Source organism: Dipteris shenzhenensis, chromosome 9 (assembly GCF_047967505.1).
Source record: "Dipteris shenzhenensis isolate YYH24624 ecotype China chromosome 9, Dip_SZ_1.0, whole genome shotgun sequence".
In the NCBI taxonomy this organism is placed as follows: domain Eukaryota; kingdom Viridiplantae; phylum Streptophyta; class Polypodiopsida; order Gleicheniales; family Dipteridaceae; genus Dipteris; species Dipteris shenzhenensis.
In genome coordinates this window covers 28,848,704-28,867,378 of record NC_141604.1, presented here as the reverse complement: position 1 = coordinate 28,867,378, position 18,675 = coordinate 28,848,704, and the positions used below count along the sequence as shown (strand labels likewise).

Sequence of the window (18,675 nt, the reverse complement as noted above, 5' to 3'; positions counted from 1 at the left end):
GCATGATAAGAGATAAATCCAAGGGATGTCAACTAGTGGGAAAAGTAGTCAAAGGATGGAGACTATTTGGTTCCAGATTTGCATGCAATATTATGCTATCTTGGAGATGCAAAAAGACTCATTGTCACATTTCTCTAGAACCTAGACATGTTGAGGCTATCTCTTCTCATTTGTCTGATATGTTGCCATAGATAAACTATGTTTAGAGCTTGTGGGAAGGTAGACATACTTTTCTAGGACGTTCACACAACCCCCTTGAGCAGACAATATTATGTGGATTTCTCTCAAATTCCTAGTTGTTTAGGGCCCTTAACCTAACACTCGTTGCGTTGAGTATACAGAAGGGTAATAAGACACTCCTTACACTTTTTCTTTTCTCTTTTGCCTCCCCTTCCACCCTCCCTCTTCTCGGCTAGTCGAAGCAGTTCTTTGGTTTGTTCTTTTGGGGTGGGCTTTCCAAGTGCTGACCTCTCTTTAGTCTAGCCAAAGTGGCTCTTATGGCAGCTCCCTGGACTCCCACTTCCGCGTGGGTTGCCCTTCCCCAAAGGACAAGCGACAGGCAAAGACAACATTTCAGTCCCTTTAGGATAGGGCTATGGTGGGGCGTACTGTTGACCACGCCCAGGAGAAGTCAGTTTGTGATTGAATTAAGGTGAGCTTAGCCAGCCTATGGAGGGGGGATGGGATCCTCTACGTCTCAGCCTGGTCCTCTCCCGGTGAAGGATGCTGCCCCTCCAAAGCAATCTTAGACAGATGCCCCCTTATCTCAGCTTCTAGGTCCAAGGCCGTGTCCAAGACAGCCCCTCTCGATCGATATTTTGGAGGCTCGAACAGTGGAATCACCCCGACATCCTAGATGATTACCCCCTTGCCCTTGAGGTGGTAGTTGTGATTTTCCAGCCTGTAGAGAGAGTTCTATTGGAGCAGTGGGTTTCCTCATCTTGACCTTTTTGGGCTTTCAACTTCACTTCTACGGGAGAAGAGAAGTGGACTCTTCAATCTTATGATGAGGGACTAGATGTTCCATATGATGGAGGAGTGGTTGGGACCCTAGGATAGAAAGATGTGGATTACCCATGGAGACACAACTATATACTGGCTGGGTTTCTCACCAGTTAGACGCAGATTGGGCCAACCAGTAGCTGTGTCCAAGATGGGTCCGGAAGTCCAGCTTAATAGGTCAATCATTGGCCGCTGCTTTAGAGTGTGCTTGTTGGCTTGGGGTAGGGGATTCCTTCATGATGCAGTGGGCCTTGAAGTAGGGATTTAGCCTGTCGTGTCGTTGACACACCGGCACATGGATGAGGACTACCAAACCTCGTTCGAAGTCAGAGAGATCCACAATCATCGTATAGGCTCCCTAGCCATAGGAGGGCCTCGTTCACCACCCTCCCTCCTCTCCATGAGTTGGACGTTGGAACGTGCACAAGCTCCACGATTGTGCATGTCACTAGCCACAACAGATGATACTTCACCAGGAGTTGTAGAGGGTTATGGTGGAATGGGATGTGGATTTCCTTTTTATTCGGGAGCATATGTTTTTGGCAACAAATATCAGACGCCGCCGTCATCTTCTTTCGGGAAGGGTCCTAGAGGTTTTGTCTCTTATAATAGGCAGGAGTAGAGGGTATGTATTTCTATCTCTCAAGTAGTGGCCCTTGATGTTTTTGACTAGAGTGAGCTTATCACAAGGCAAGCAATTCGGATGGGTCTTTGGGAGACTTCAGGATTGGAATCTTGAAGGTGTAGGTCCCTGCCTGTAGATAGTAGGACACGACTTTCTAGAGGCGACTAACAATGAGCCTCCCAAATGTTGACTCTTGGGTTATTGGAGGTGACTTCAACAACCTAGGACAAGGAGGGAGGAGCTTCCTTCCTAGAGGTGCCTACGGTTGAGTGGAGTAGAGTTCATCTTCATGGTCAACAGCTGTGACCCTTGGAGAGAGGCAAAGTTCTCCAGACTTCCTAGTAGCCTTCTTTTCCCTTTGGCCGGCGGAGGCATAATGGCGTGCTAGAGCCTCTCGACAAGTTTCATATGGGAGATTGGGCGATGCATAGGAGGGGGGGGGGATCCACATATATTTTGGTAGGTACCACAATGTCAGATCACTCCCCGATCGTGCTTTACTTTGAACAGTCCCATTGCAACCTCCCCTAAAAGAGGGTCCGTATCCCCGACGATTTACTCCAGGAGGAGGTGATCCAGCAAGCAGTGTTTGAGATCTGGCAGCAGCAGCGAGGGAGTCCCCCCCAAGGGCTGGTGGGTTGCATGGGTGGCTGATGCGATTCCAAGGAGCAGCGAGGAGCTCTAGTGCCAGGCTCTTCGTTGGTGGCATACTCTGAGATGGGATTTGGCATCTATATGTTGGAGCATTTCGGAGCTTAGGTAGTGTGAACGCGGTTCTAGTGTGAACATGGTTGTGGTTTGTCTTGTGTGAGTTTGAAAGGTCAAGTGTCCTTTGGCCTAGTCAGGAGTCTCGATTAGATTTTGGTGATGTCATAGATATTCTCTTCTGTGATATCATCATCAGTAATGTCAGTGTGTGTCCTCATGAGTTCATGGTCCCATCTTATTGTTCATATGTGATTGTCTTATATCTTTCTCCCTGGTTCCTTCACGTGGTGTCAGAGCCTCTCCTTGTTCAGCTTGTGCTTCTATTCTTCATCTTCATGATGCTAGACCACGGCTCGTGACCTATAGCCTGTATTGCTTCACTGTTCCACATGCGTGCAGATTCCAAGAATCAGAAGCAGCCTCGATTGCTATACTCCTTGTTGAGAGAAACATGGAGAATTCTTTGGGTTTCATCGCTGCGAAAAGTGCTCTCAGAAGGCTGGGATATTCGAGACCAGCATGATCATCTTTTGAAGATTCGCCCATTACTTGAAGATGATTCTGTTACGATTTGTTGCTGATGAACCGGGATCTGGGTTGTGAAGTTTTACTGGACTACACTCTCCTTCTACGCCTTAGATGCCTATCGCACAACATAAAAGCGACGAATCTTCATCTTTCAGGAGCGGAACTGGAAAATCTTGACGTAGTCCCACATGCTGGGCAACATTTCCTGAGCACAATGGCTCTTTCGTCTACTCTTGCATTTGCTGTGCCTGCATCCGAGAGATTTTCAGGAACTGGTTTTCCCACATGGAAAACAAAAATTCAACTTATCTTGATGCAAGATGGTTTATGGGACATTGTTGTGAGAGGAGAACCAGCTCTGCAAGAAAAGGAGATCCAGAAGTACAAGCAAAGGTGTCAATGAGCCATTTCCATTATTGGCCTTAGTCTTGCAGATTCCTCAATCCATCTTGTTGACTTATCATCCACTCCTAGTTAGATTTGGATGAAGCTTGAAAGTATATTTGGCAACAAGGTTACCAATTCTAAGGTATTCTTGAAACTTAAATTTTATGAGCTCAAGATGCAAGATACTGACAAGGTTAGTGATCATCTTGCTATAGTGAAGTCTCTCATCAGTCAACTTGCTAGTCTTAAATCTGAGCCTGATGACGAAGACAATATGGCTGTACTTATTAGAAGCATGAAAGATGTTCCTCGATTTCAATCTTCGCTTGAAGTTCTTCTAGTTGCATCCACTACTTTTGAGGATATGGTGGCTCTTCTTTTGGAGAAAGATAGAATGAATCTGGATGAGGACAAGTCTCCTGACACCGAACTTGCTCTTGCATCCAATCCCACTTGGAAGGGAAGCAAGAAGATACTGTGCCGCTATTGTTAGCGGTTTGGACATAAAGAAGCATTCTGTTACCAGAAGAAAGAGAAAGAGCAAGCACAATATCATGCACACTTGGTTGCCACAGAGGAGGAAACTCTACCTCTCCAAGTGAGATCTTTGCAAGCAATGCTGAAGTCACCGAGTCTTTTGAGGACCCCTTTTGTTTCTAGTTCAGTCTTTGCATGTAGGGTACTCTGCCTGGGTTGCTCCCAAAATGAATGCAATAAAAGTGTCCTTGTGTGTTCTTAAGTCAATAATAGGTACTTTGCCTTGAGTAGTCCCTCTAAAATGATTGTATTGCTGTTTTTTTGTGAGCCTTAGCCATTGAGATGTCCTCTTGCGCCCACATCGGAGAAAGGGGGGGGGGGGGTTGACTGGTGATGGTCTTCGCTGCTAGTCGCAAGTTGATTGAGCGGATTACTGTAACACAAGAGGTGTTGATAGCTCGCTCTCTGCAGTATTGCGATAGAGTTGGAGATCGGTTTCTTCTTGTCGAGGGTCTCACCACCATCGCTCCGAGGGGGGGCGTTGGAGCATTTTAGAGCTTAGGTAGTGTGAACATGGTTGTTATGCTCTAGCCGAGATAGCATGACCTCGGAAAGATTGGTGGGCATTTTCTCTTAGATGACCGACTTTTGTAATATTTTATGTGCGTAAATAAAATGGTCAAGGGAAGTAACTGCCAAGGTCCTAGGTGAGGGTGTATTGGCATCGACTAGGTGGTTCTGAGTGCTAAGGCCTAGGTGCACCTAAATGTGTAAAAATGCCAAGGGGCAAATGTTTTAATTGTGCCTCAAGAGAGGGGTAAATGGTGTATCAAGCTAAAGGTCTAGAATGATGACATGGCAGAAGGAACCATCTAGGGAGTTGTGGGCTTGTGGATATGCATGAAAAGAAATTGAATTACGTATCTTTTGTACATGGGATCCACGAGATAGGCTGGGTGGATATTCGGGATGCCAGCGCCTGTGATTTTGGATTAGCTAGTGAATCAATGAAAAGCTGAAGGATTAGATAGTGTTCGTATCATTTGGTATCAGAGCGCAGGGGATTGCGACGTGTGCTTTAAATGGTCACGGGATTTGGCCGTCTCGTCCGTTGGCATCAGGCAAGGATTAGAAGTGGTTATTCAATTGGTAAATCAGGCGTAGCGATGGACGATGCACGGACAACGATATAGCCCGTGAGCGAGGTGTTGGCGGTGTCAAGCGTATCAGTGGCCTCATCGATTTCGGTCGACGAAAAAGCAAGGGAGATAAGGGAGCGTATCATTCGGAGCACCCGCTTGAAAATATTCGTATAGAATGTAACTCAAAGAATGCGATGGCTGGCCGCTCAAACGAGCTGTATGAAGGGAAAATGGTTTCGAAAGAGCGGGTATTCAGTCTGAATGACGTGCGATCCTTTTGAAGGAATAGAGCCTATCATTTCGTTGTGATTGACTGCGATACGAATGAAGGAACAGATAGTAGAATTAGTCCGTGAATTGATGATGTTCGTGAATTGACGAGAGAACCAGACAGCCAGCAAAAGTCAGGCTTGACGAAATGAACCGAAAGCGAAATAGGAGCGTGTCATTTTGTATCACCCTGATATTGATATCGGCACGAGCGGCTGATCAATCCGAAACAGAGAGCAGGCTTCGGGATATCTATGTTATGTGGAGCTTCCAGGGAGCATCATTTATTTCTTCTGTATAAATTTTAATTTTCAATTGGCAGTCGATTTATTCTTGTACAACAAAGGGGAATCTGAAGTGAAAAAAAAGAAAAAGAAAAAAAAAACTATTTTCCCTTTTGAAAGAATGGAAGCCGAGGGACAAGATTCCAGGATGAATCCTGAAGAATCTAGGATTCAATCCACACAACAAATGTCCCATCACACAACACCTACTCTGGTGGGTAGGATTTCTGTATTAGAAGATGCTTTACAGCAGATCATGAACCAGCAGCTTCAAGTGAATGCTGGTCAAAATGAAATTAGAGAGATGGTGCAAGCCTTGTCGGCTAGACCATCTAGAAATGAGAAGGGCAAAGCTCCAGCAGAGCCAAAGCCCAATATACACTCATCAAAACGTGCGAAGGTCAAGGTACCTAATATTGCTAACTATAGACCGGAAAAGTACGCTAGTCGGATGACCAATCGCAGTTCTGATGTGATCGAGGTTTGGTTACACAAGTGGGAAGAAGCCTTCGCCATTTGTGAAATCAAATCTGATCTAAAGAAAATCCGTGAGACCACTCACCTGTTTATTAAGGCAGCGGATAGATGGTGGATTAAGCAACAGAAAGATCAAGTTGCCCCTACCACCTGGGAAGGGTTTTAAGCTGAATTTAAGAAACACTTTCTTCCACTCGACGAAGAGTCCCGAGCTTGGGATGCTTATAGAAACCTTCGCTAGAGGAATTTGTCGGTGGCAGAGTACACTGACGAATTCAGGGAATGTGTTATGAAAATAATAGGCCCTCTCCCTATGTCGGTTCAGTTGAAAGACTATATCTATGGACTGAACGACAAGATTAAAATGGAAGTTTGGGCTAAATATGTAACTACATTAGATGAATCTATTGCAGTAGCCCTGAACTATGAGGATGCCAGAGGCAGACCTAGTGGGTTTGTGCAGGCAGGGACTCAGCATGAGTACCCGAGAAAAGGGGGATTTTAGAGGAAATGGACTTCAAAGACAAGTGTCTCGCAGCCAAGTGGCCAAACCAAGCAGGTGAAGCCGGTTGAGGGACCAGCAAAGACAAGTACCACCATTGGGGTGAAAAGGAAAGTAACTCCAATGGCAGCCCGGGCTTGGTCAAAGTCCTCGTTGACCCCTGAGCAAAAGGCGAAAGCTAGAAAAGAAGGATTGTGCTTCGACTGCCTTCAGCGACATTAGTGGAAAGATTGTCCACTAAACAAAGACAGTCGCACGGCCAATATGATAATATCTGAATGCGACGCGAAAATGCAGGAGAGTCCCAATGCGGAATATATGCAGATGCAGTTGGCGGGACCTTCTCAGAGGTTAGTACATGTGTTGTTAAGTGTGTCTGTTAATAAGTTAGTAAGTGGTGCACCTGATAACATCCTTTCAAAGCCCGCAGCAACGGGGTATACGGTTTTCGATGAGCCCGAGTTGATTAAAATGAAAGGGCAAGTAGCCAATCATGATGTGATTGTGTTGTTCGACTCAGCGTCAACACACAATGTAATTAACTCGAAGCTTATTAAGAGGCTCAAGTTGAAAACTAGTCTGTCTGACTATGCTTATACGGTCAGGATGGCGGACGGAAGTGCAACTGAAGTATGGGACCAGAGGGTTACCCAGTTGGAACTTTGAATTCAGGACTATGTTGAGAAGCTGGAATTTGAGTTGACGAGGCTTGCTCACGCAGATATAGCCCTAGGTATGGCTTGGCATTTTTGGAAAAATCCATCCATTGATTGGAAAAAGCATATTTACCAGTTCAAGATGAACGGGGTAGAATATGTTTTGTGAGGTGAAAAGGATTTACCTCGAGGACCATTGATTTCAGCCATGGAAATTCGGAAGACTCCGAAAGAGTTTCTGTGTCTGTGTATAGCATCGGTAGAGTCGATTGATGATGCGTCGACTAGCACTGAGGCTACCCAAGATGGAAAAATGGCCGAGTTGGCTAAAGAGATATCGGAGAAGTTCTCTGATTGTTTTAGGGATGAGTTACCTTATGGGTTACCTCTAGAGCGGAATGTTCAACATAAAATTGAGCTTATCTCGGGGGCAGGATCTGTAAATCGACCTCCCTATAGATTAAGCTTTACAGAAGAAGCTGAGGTGCGAAGACAACTGGAAGAATACCTCAAGCTGGGGCAGATTCAACCCAGTTTTTCACCTTTTGCTTCGCCAGTGATATTAAAGGGAAGAAAGATGATACTTTTCGTCTCTGTATAGATTACAGAGCATTGAATAATATCACTGTTAAGCACAGGTATCCGATGGCTCGGATCGATGATTTGCTAGATGCATTGCATGCGGCTGTAATTTTCAGTAAGATAGATCTTAAGTGTGGCTACCATGAGATCCGTATTAGAGCCGAGGATGTGCATAAAACCGCTTTTAGAAGCAGGTTTGGTCATTATGAGTTTTTGGTAATGCCCTTTGGACTTACCAATGCTCCAGCTACATTCGTCATGCTTATGAACGATTTACTACGTCCGTATACCGGAAAGTTTGTAGTACATTTTATTGACGATATTTTGGTATTCAGTAAAAGTATTAGTGAGCATCACGAACACTTAAGAATAGTGTTCAGTACTTTGAGGAAAGCCAGTCTTTATGTAAATAAGAAGAAAACTATACTGTCTATGGTTAGACTTGAATACTTAGGATTCATAATTACTCCAGAGGGGGTAGAAATGGATCCAAAGAAAGTGGCTGCGATACTGACTTGGCCAATCCCTCAGAGTTTGACCGTTTTGTGATCATTCTTGGGATTTGTCCAATTTTATCGAAGGCATATCAAAGGATATTCCAAAATAGTATCGCCATTGACTGATCTGACCTCAGATAAAGTACCTTTTATATGGGGACAGAATCAACAAGAAAGTTTTAACACCATAACACAAGCTGTGGTCACAGGACCGGTGTTAAAAATAGTTGATCCCCAGAAACCGTTGTTCCTTGAAACCGATGCAAGTGGCATTGCGGTAGGAGCAGTTCTCCTCTAAGAGGAAAGGCCAGTAGCCTTTGAAAGCAAGAAGCTTCCTCCCTCTCAACGGAATTGGCCAACTCATGAATTAGAGTTGTATGCTGTTGTCCATGCTTTGAAAACATGGCGACATTATTTGTATGGATCAGAGTTTTATGTGGATGTTGATCATGATACTCTGAAACATTTTTGTAAACAGCCTGACTTGAGAGGCCGCCAAGCTAGGTGGGCAGAAATCATGCATGAGTTTAATTTGACGATTCGGTACCAAAGAGGAAAAGATAATAAAGTTGCTGATGCGATGTCTCGCATTATGCATAACACGAGTTTCACGGTATTAGAGAGTGCTCTAATGGCCGAGATTAGAGAAACTCAAAAGGTGGACGAGTTTGTCCAGAGTCTATGGCCTAAGCCTCATGTGTTAAAACCCAGGGAAAACGAAAAGGATGACCTGGCATCCAGAAAAGGCTAAACTTATGCAAGATATACCATAAGGGATGGTATGCTGAAAAGAAATGGCAAGGTAGTAGTACCTAATCAGAATGATCTCAGGCAGAGAGTCATTCGACAGTGCCATGATAGCCCATGTGCGGGACATCCAGGAGTCGAGAAGACATATGATCTCGTGAAGCGAGATTTCTTTTGGCCAAAGATGAAAAAGCATATTCATGAATATGTGACACGGTGTTTTTTGTGTCAGGTAAGTAAGGCCGAGCGGGTGAAGCCACGCGGACTTTTACAGCCCTTGGAGATACCACTAAGTAAGTGGGAGAGCATTTCCATGGACTTTATTGTAGGTCTGCCTACGACACAAGGTGGATATGATTCTATCCTTGTGGTGGTTGATCGTCTTACCAAGATGGCTCACTTCATTCCAACTAGGGAGTCTGTTAGTGCCCCGCAAGTAGCGGATTTGTTTATTAGACATATATTTCGTCTACATGGATTACCCAGATCCATAGTGTCAGACAGAGATGTCAAATTTACCGGTCATTTTTGGACTGCAGTATTTGAGACACTAAGGACTGAGTTGGGAATGAGTAGTGGGGATCATCCAGAGGCGGATGGTCAGACAGAAAGAATCAACCAGATTTTAGAGGATATGCTTAGAGCATATGTGTCATTGAGGCAACATACATGGGACAAGTGGTTGCCATTGTTGGAGTTTGCCTACAATGATAGAAAACATTCCTCTATAGGGTTCAGTCCGTTTGAGCTGAACTATGGTTATAGGCCTGCGAATCCAACTATAGTTGGAATGCCTCAGAAAGTGCCTAGTGCCGCGAACTTTGTGGTTCAGATGCGGGAGATGCTAGCGCTTGCGAGAACTAACATCCGCCAAGCTATGGATAGAGATAAGGTGTATGCGGATGAGAACCGATCCACTAGAGAATTCAAGGAAGGAGAAAAAGTTTTTCTCAGAGTTCCTTCGCACTCTAAGTCTTTGACTGTAGGAGAGTATGCTAAGTTATCACCTCGATATTGTGGGCCATGGTTAATTCTAAAAAGAATAGGCAAGGTAGCCTATAAATTAGAATTACCACCGGGTGTAAGGTGCACCCAGTGTTTCATGTTTCTCGTTTAAAGAAATTTTTGCATACTGGTGACTCACTAATCGAAGGTGTGGTTTTGTTTCAGGAGATAGAGGATAATGCAAGACGCAAACCAACAAGAATCATGGACCGAGGAACAATGCATGTGCGCAATTGGAAGATACCCACGGTGTTGGTTGCATGGCATGGTCTACCTCTATCAGAAGCTACCTGGGAATCCGTATACCAGTTACGGAGAGTGTTTACAGATTTCATCATCGAGGACGCTGATGCTTGAAGAGGGAAGGAATGTTATGCTCTAGCCAAGATAGCATGACCTCGGAAAGATCGGTGGGCATTTTCTCTTAGATGACCGACTTTTGTAATATTTTATGTGCGTAAATAAAATGGTCAAGGGAAGTAACTGCCAAGGTCGTAGGTGAGGGCTAGGTGGTTCTGAGTGCTAAGACCTAGGTGCATCTAAATGTGTAAAAATGCCAAGGGGCAAATGTTTTAAGAGAGGGGTAAATGGTGTACCAAGCTAAAGGTCTAGAATGATGACATGTGGCAGAAGGAACCATCTAGGGAGTTGTGGGCTTGTGGATATGCATGAAAAGAAATTGAATTACGTATCTTTTGTACATGGGATCCACGAGATAGGCTGGGTGGATATTCGGGATGCCAGCGCCTGTGATTTTGGATTAGCTAGTGAATCAATGAAAAGCTGAAGGATTAGATAGTGTTTGTATCAATGGTTCTAGTGTGAACATGGTTGTGGTTTGTCTTGTGTGAGTTTGAAAGGTCAAGTGTCCGTTGGCCTAGTCGAGAGTCTAGATAAGATTTTGGTGATGTCATAGATATTCTTGTCAATGATATCATCAATGATGCTAGTGTGTGTCCTCATAAGTCTATATAATGAGGCCTTGTACTTCCTATCAAACGCCCAATGAATCTACATCAAGGTCATGGTCCCATCTCATTGTTCATCATGTGATTGCCTTGTATCTTTCTCCCTGGTTCCTTCACCATACATCGTCTCCGAGAGCAGGATCCAGTCTCGTAGTGGCTCATAGTGCGAGTTTTAACCTCTAGGCCACGAAGGTTTGACAAGCTGAGTTCTCCTACACTCTTCCCGAGCTCGATGGGTACAGTAGGGAGACAAGATGATTAGGCAATTCTTCTAGATGGCTGGACCAGGTTCAGCAGGGACTCAACTTCAACATTTGAGGGGTGTGAGCGGGCAGATGCATCTAGACCCACTCGAGATTCAAGGGATGACCACAAACTAACTTACACCTTACAAAGAATTGTTTGTAAGGTATGCAGCAGGCAGTAATGGAGTCGTTTTTCTAGGGGATAATCATGCATGCAGTATTGTCGGTGTTGGAGATGTCCGGCTTGTATTTGCTGATGGTACTCAGCTTATGCTTCACAATGTTAGGCATGTACCCGAAGTCAAGAAAAATCTGATGTCTACTGGCATGTTGGATGACGAAGGTTTTGTGACCAGCTTTGGTCATGGTTTCTGGAAGGTCACCAAAGGTGCCCTGGTTGTTGCCAGAGGCTCTAAGGTTGACACAATGTATACTCTTCATGCTAAAGTATGTAATCATGCTGATATTCATGCCACCGAGCTGCCGAATATTTCTATGTGGCGTAGCCGGATGGGACATATGAGCATAAGTGGAATGGAGCAATTGGCTCGCCTTAGCTACTTACCGTCTCTTAAATTTTCTGATTTAAAGTTTTGTGAGCACTGCATATATGGTAGACAGTTACAGTGTCCTCATAAAAGGAGATTAGGACATAAAGATGCTCAACTTGAGCTTGTGCATACAGACGTGTGTGAGATGCCTAGTCCTTCACTTGGAGGTGCACGGTACTTTGTCACATTTATAGATGATTCCACAAGGAAGGTGTGGGTGTATCCTCTTCGATTGAAGAGTGATGTCTTTCCACCTGTTTCAATCGGAGGAGGAATCTCCCCAGGTTATTGCAGTTCATGAGGCAGTGTGGGCTTAGGTACTATCAGTGGTCCCTCAGAGTTTGTGTAGGCAGTTGGAGGCGCCATTCATTGATGGGGAGCTCTAGAAGGCCCTCAAGGCCCTCCTCAAAAGTGTCCTGGGGGGGATGTTCGGACTCCGTCTTTCTTTAGGTGCTTTTGGGTCCTCACCTCCCTCTGGTTGAATAGTCGAGGCTGGATTTGTTTAATCCAAAAGGAGGGGACAGGTCAAATATCCGATAGTGGAGACCGATGACCTTGTGGAACACCGCTTACAAGATCTTAGCCAAGGCCTTGAGCATGCATTGAGGCCTCACATTACTGATATCATCTGTGACATGCAGACGGGTTTTGTTCAAGAACGTAGTATCTTGGACAATATCTTCACCTTTTGGGAGGCAGTGGATTGGGCATGGGAGGAGGCTCAGCCTATCGTGATCCCTCTTTTGGATTTCGAGAAGGCTTATAACAGGGTGGAGTGGTCCTTTCTAGAGGATACTCAAAGGATGGGCTTTTCGGACAGATGGATCCTAGGGTCTTTGCTATGTATGCAGGGAATGCCAGCTAGATGCTCATACACGAGAGTTGTGCTTTCTCGCTTAGTTCATTAGGGCTTTTCCCTTGCCCCTTTTCTCTTCCTTTTAGTACCAAAGGCTTTGGGCTACTTTATGTGCTCCCAGGTAGCAAGCCTCATGGGGATGTGGCCCCTTTTAGTACCAAAGGCTTTGGGCTACTTTATGTGCTCCCAGGTAGCAAGCCTCACGGGGATGTGGCTCCCGATCCGTAAGGAGCTACTACTTTTGACAGTTTGTAGGTGACATTGCACTCTATGGGGAGGGCATCGAGGAGAGCTTAGAGGGGGTATTGGGAGCCCTAGCAACTCATTGTTTGGCTTGGGGGCCTAGGATCAACTAGACCAAATCAGTTGGTTTCCTCGCACTGCGACTGAGGAGGTCTAGGAGATTGAGGGGTAGGGGGCTACGTTTGGCTTCTGATGGGTTTTGAGGGGTAATACAACGACATAGTTAGGCTATCAAGTTGGCATTGGTATCTCGACAGAGCAACAGATTGCTCCAACATTGAAGAGTGTGAGGCGCAAGCTTCTATATTGGAGCTTAGTCAAAGTCTGTCTAGCAAGCAACAGGGCTCTCGCCGTCAATCAAGTCCTCTTGGCGATGGCATGGTACATAGCCTCATGTTGGTGTTTCCATAGAGGTTGCACGGGTCAGCATAGGTGCCTAGTGCGCAATTTCTTGTGGGCTGGTTCATATGGTACGAGGGACGCTAGAGCTAGGGTTGCTTGGCAGACATTGATCCTACCACAAGCACATGGAGGACTTCGCAGTATCGACCCTTAGATGTAGAGCAAAGCCCTTCTGAGGTAGTGGTAGGAGGTCTCACCCCAGGCTCTAAGCCTTGGAGGCTCTTGCTATAGCGAGGGCTCAGGAACACCCCTTGGTGATTGAGGAGGACAATGGCAGTAGTCCCACGCATGGATTTTTTGAGAGGCTCCCCTCACAGGGAAGAGCTCTGTTTGCCAGCGTCTGTTTGATGGGCTCACTCGAGCCAACCCTTGTGCTCGAAGAAGTTTGAGAGGTAGCCACGCATGTGCCACCTGGAGGTGTGCGATTAGGAGGGACTTATGCTTGGACAACGAACACACGTTGGCTGGGCATAGTGGGACAGTGGCCCGGCTAGGTCTTTCAAACTTGGAGGCACCTTTCCCCCGGAGGCAGAGGCACGAGGGGAGGCACTATCTCATCTGAGGGGGGCAGGTACCCGGATGGCAAAGATTGATGCTACGATCCCCAAGGCTTGGTGGGAGGGATTGTGCAGTACCTCGGGCCCCCCATCACTGGTACAGACAGTTCTTCTTGAGTGAGGTGCCTCTCAAGATCCATTTTTCGCGGCAACAAGTGCACGGGGTCTTGGTTCACTTGAGTGGTAGAGTGTCGGAGTGATAGGCCACTTGGGCAAGGACTTGACTATTGACCTTTCAGTTTTGATGGGCTAGGAGGGGGTGAGGTGACACCTTTGGTTATGGGAGGGTCCACTTGTTAGAGAGATTCGGAGGGATCAGGGGGAGTCGTTTTGACCAGTGCGGATAGGGCAATCAGACAGAGTACCGGAGATGCCCTTTTTCTCCTACATGACTTGGATTGCGTGGTGATTGCACCTAGAGGCGCCAGCCTGGTCCCCTCGTGAGAGCACCATTGGTTCCCGATTTTTGTCTCATGGTGCATGGGGGAATGCCCATTGGACTATAGTTAGAGTAGATGCGGGTAGATGGTAGATGCCTCCGTTGTGTAGACAATGACTAGGAGACGATTTCGCTATATCTTTGGGGCTATTTGGCAGTTCAAAGGATTTGGTTGGGAGCCCACCGGATCCAGATAGACTTTACTTGGGGGATGGTTGCATGGCTGAGAGAGGGAGGACATGCCTTCTCCATCGACTTAGCTTCTCTAGCCCACAGGAGTCAGGGCCAGCGCGTTCTTAGGATAGAGACATACGAGGCAACTCCTCCCTCTCGCCTGCGCTCTCCACTTTCGCCAGAGCACATTGTTTGGGAGACGTTGTCTAACATTATTGTTTGGAACATATGGTTGCCCACTGCAGTTTTGTGATGGGAGGCCAGCTATATTCCCCTGGAAGCCACCATAGTTGCCATCCGGCAGGATATCATTTACACCTTGTGCGCCATTTGGCAGCGTGGGGCTTCAGGTTCTAGAGCAACAACCAAAAGGGAGGAGTATTTTGCAAGGCTTGGCCTGTAGGTATCTTCTACGTTCTCATTGCAAGAGGTATTCGCTGGTTGTATAGACCCCCTCCCTGGCTGTCAAGCCCTATTCTAGAGATTCCCTAGACAGTGAGCTGATTTCTCTGTAAACAGGCTGGTTTTTCTGACAGCCAGCTGTTTTTTTCTTTTCTCCATGATTAGCACCTTCTGGATTGCTGGTTTGTATGATTGATTCTCAAATTTTAATAGAAGGTTCTTTTCTATGGAAAAAGACATCTTTTTACAAGTTCTTGTGCAAGCAAGCATGAACTAGGGAACCGTGCCTTGCTGGTATTATTTTGTGCAACCATGCTTGGAAGCAAATTCTCCATGGGCGTTTGTACCTTACCATTGATGATGCAAGCATATAAGAAGACCAGTTATTTTATGTGCTTTGTTTGATCTCTTAGGAGGTGCATAAGGTTAAGGATAACCATGAATGGCATGCAGGCCCCATGCTTGCAGGTGTGAGTGAGGTAGACGAGAGCCACAAGATCTGATCTCTTTTCAAGAAGACTGCTCGGTCTTGACCTCAATATGACTTGGTTTTCTGGTGTTAATCACATGACACAGAGGGGGCTACTAGATAGGATGGAGCTGCTCCATCGGACACTGAGGATATTATAATTATCAATATGGAAGCTCAAGAAAGATCGACAGCCGCTCCATACCAGGAGGAGGCTCCTCACTATTAGCTCTCCAATCCCGAATCCAATTACTTGCCTTCCTACGGACCGATGGTGGATCAAGTTGACCTTCACGTGCAGGATGATCAAGTGGGAAGTATTGAGCATGACCTTCATAAACCATCTTCCTCATATGCTTGGAGTGTCGTGACCATCAGTAGGGATATGACTGCATTTTGAATGGCTTTTGTGTCTCCTATGTGTTAGTTAATCTTTTACTCTTTTTCGTTCCCACATGTGCATGTCTTGGGGGTGGTTAATTATTTAGGAAGGTCCTTTTGCTGGAAAGTTTCTGTGTTAGTTCTGAATATTGGAAGATAAGGCGACATGCAATGACAATGTTGCAGGCCCAAAACATTTGAGCAAGTGGAAGTCCCAAAGGCCATGCTTGGCAATGGAGCAGCTTATCTCTCAGGTATACCGATCACATTTATTGTACTGTTTTGAATGTTCAGTGATTGAAGAACCTAACTTTTTCTCGTTGCTAGTTTGGCATGATGACATACAGGCCAAATATCAAGCTGGTATTTGGACAGAGGTTTAATGCCTCTGAAATTTCATATGGTCGCTTGAATGGAATGCGGCTTAGGAATTCATAGGGCCTTTTTTTCGGATGGGGGGTGTGGATTTGGGTTAAAGGGGAATAAATTCTCTAGGAGCAGTCAATGGTTCTCATGTTGCATCTACATGTGGTTGAGGAAATGAATAAGTGATGGATTGTTAAATCTACATGTGGTTGAGGAAATGAATAAGTGTTGGATAGAAGGGAGGAGGAGGTGATGGAAATTGTGAGACATTCATTATTGATGCTGCAAAAAATTTGCACCTGGGTTATGTTTCTTTATTAGTTCTCTCCAAAGTATGTTTGTACTTCCTAAGTTATCTTATCAGACTTATGTGCAGTATTTGTTTGGTTCTGCGATTCCTTTATCTTCCTGCTTAATGTTACAAAGTAATTGTTTGATTCAGATGTTGACGATTTCGGACAGTTTCTGTGTTTGCAAATATCTTGAGTTCAGAGGTGCTTTTGAGCTTTAGCTCAAATAGAAAGGAAATCCTTTCTTCTGCATGTTTTGAGTCTAAAGTATCTTGTCTGTTTTTTCTCAAAGTTTCTTTCTTTGTAGAGCACAGTCTGATATGAGCTTGTAAACAGATGGCGTACTGGTGACTGTGCAGTTTGCTGATGGAAAACCCCTTTCTGCAGCAGTTCCCCCACGCGTTACCTGCAAGGTTGCTCAAGCTGAGCCATATATGAAGGGACAGACTGCAACTGCGATGTGAGCAAAATGGGGCTCTCTGATTATGTTTCATGCTGTTGGATCATAGAATTCTTAGATGAATGTTTGGGGGCTATGCAAATCGAGGTAGACAGCTCACACGTGCATGCTTGGTCTGCAAGCAGACATGAATTACATACGCAAACACATATACATACAAATCTCTCTCTCTCTCTCTCTCTGTCCCCCCCCCCCCCCCCCCCCACTTGAAACAAAAAAGCAATAAAACTGAATAAGGTGTGTGAAGCCAGGAAAGGTGGGGGATGGGTCAGTGAAGGAGCGGGGGCAGGGGGTATGTTTTTGTTGAGAGGAGAAGGGAGGGTTTCATAGTGTCCCTAGGGGCTAGATGTCACAGGTGACGGCAAGGTAATTTTGGGGGTGGCCATGCGGCTGCTTAGAGTGCCTAGGGGGCAGCCTGTCCAAGCAATTGCAACAGGGGTCAAGAAGCTGGCGACCAGCAGCAAAAGGTGCAAGCGGCCCATGAGGGAGGGGATGAGGTGGGGGAACTCAGCGGAAGGGGGAAGGGGCGGGGGGGGGGTGTGTGTTGTGGAACAGGAGAGTGCATCACAACAGCGAGATGCATGTCTATGGAAGGCTTACCTAGCACACCAGTGTCTTTTGAACATGTTGGAGTTTTGGTGCTGCCATGTCTTGCTCCTCTTTGTGGGGGGCATCGTGAGGGAACCGGACATCATGATGCTGCAGGAAGGTCCCACTGTTCTTATGTCCAGCCTTTTGCTGGTGTGTTGCCTCTGGAGTATGGGCTCAACATCCTGTGTCGTGTGGCCTCCACCAATGTGAACTCCTTTCTTGTGAAAAAAATCTGTGATCACCTATCTCTCTCTCTCTCTCTCACACACACACACACAATTTTTTTTTTTTGGGGGGTGAAAACCTTTTTGGATTACATTACAAAGTAACTATCCCAAGAGGGGATATGTCAAAGTACATCATAAGTCCCAAAGTAGATAGCTGAAAAATACATCAAGAGAAAATCTCATTGTAGGACAAATGTACATCATACTCTATATAGTGAGTTTGCAGGCAATCAAAAAGAGATTGCTGCAAAGAGAGACGAAAGAAAACAAAAGTAGAAAAACTAGGATCACCATAGACTCTATGGTTCCTATCTTTCCAGAGAGTCCAAAGTGCCCAACTGATCCAAGGCTCCATCCATCTCCGGCTCTCCATCTGTCAGAGACTGCAAGAGTCCACCTGAACCCACACTGTAGAACCGGGCTCGGCTGAGATTGGGAGGGAGGGTGCATAGCTGAATCCGAAGAGGTACCCCTGTCCCTGAGAATTGGCCCAACTAGTGTGCTCGTGTGAAACTCCGAAGCTCGCCCACCAAGACTCTGGGATAGCTGCCTCAATCTTTGCCATCCTCAGGCCCGCGCCCTGAAGATGTGAGAGGGTCTCTAATCGTACCTCTGCGTCAGTCAGGAGTCTCGCCCACGTCCTGAAAGATCGAGTTGGGCCGCTGTCCCATTGTGCCCAACCAATGTGTAATTTCTGTCCCAACATGCAACCATCCTGATCTCGGACCTCTGGGTGCTAGATCAGAGGCTGTCGTGCAAACTCCTCAGAAAACTAAGGACTAGCCCGGATAAGACCCCGTGCCAAACGCTGCCAAACTCTGAACAGACTCCGCATCAAGGGAGAGCCCTTCCTTGTAAGGGGGGCCTCCGAGAAGAGCCATCTGTGTGACTGTTGCCACTGACCACCCGTGCGGGGGGTGTTTTGAAGGAGACCGTGCTGCTAAAGAAGATTCCAGGGCTTCGAACCTGGAGTGAGGCTCCTCACTACCAACTTGCCCAACAAGGCTTTGCTCTGCATCTTTAGATCAATGATGCCCAATCCTCCGTGGGCTTGGGACAGGATCAATGTCTGCCAGGCTACCCTGGCTCGGGTGTCATGTGTGCCATCCGATCTTGCCCAGAGGAAATTGCGCACCAAGCGCCTCAGCTATCCCATGCATCCCCT

At 46.1% G+C, this 18,675-nt stretch overlaps 1 protein-coding gene across 1 annotated transcript in view; it reads left to right on the top strand.

Annotated features, from left to right (window-relative positions):
• The window catches only part of LOC147898472 (elongation factor P (EF-P) family protein), a 95,667-nt gene that overhangs the window by 43,035 nt on the left and 33,957 nt on the right, over positions 1 to 18,675 (top strand). The window contains exons 7-8 of the mRNA XM_087379652.1: positions 15,763 to 15,830; positions 16,569 to 16,692. Of these exons, the coding sequence (XP_087235778.1) occupies positions 15,763 to 15,830; positions 16,569 to 16,692 (192 nt within the window). The remainder of the gene's footprint in view (positions 1 to 15,762; positions 15,831 to 16,568; positions 16,693 to 18,675) is intronic.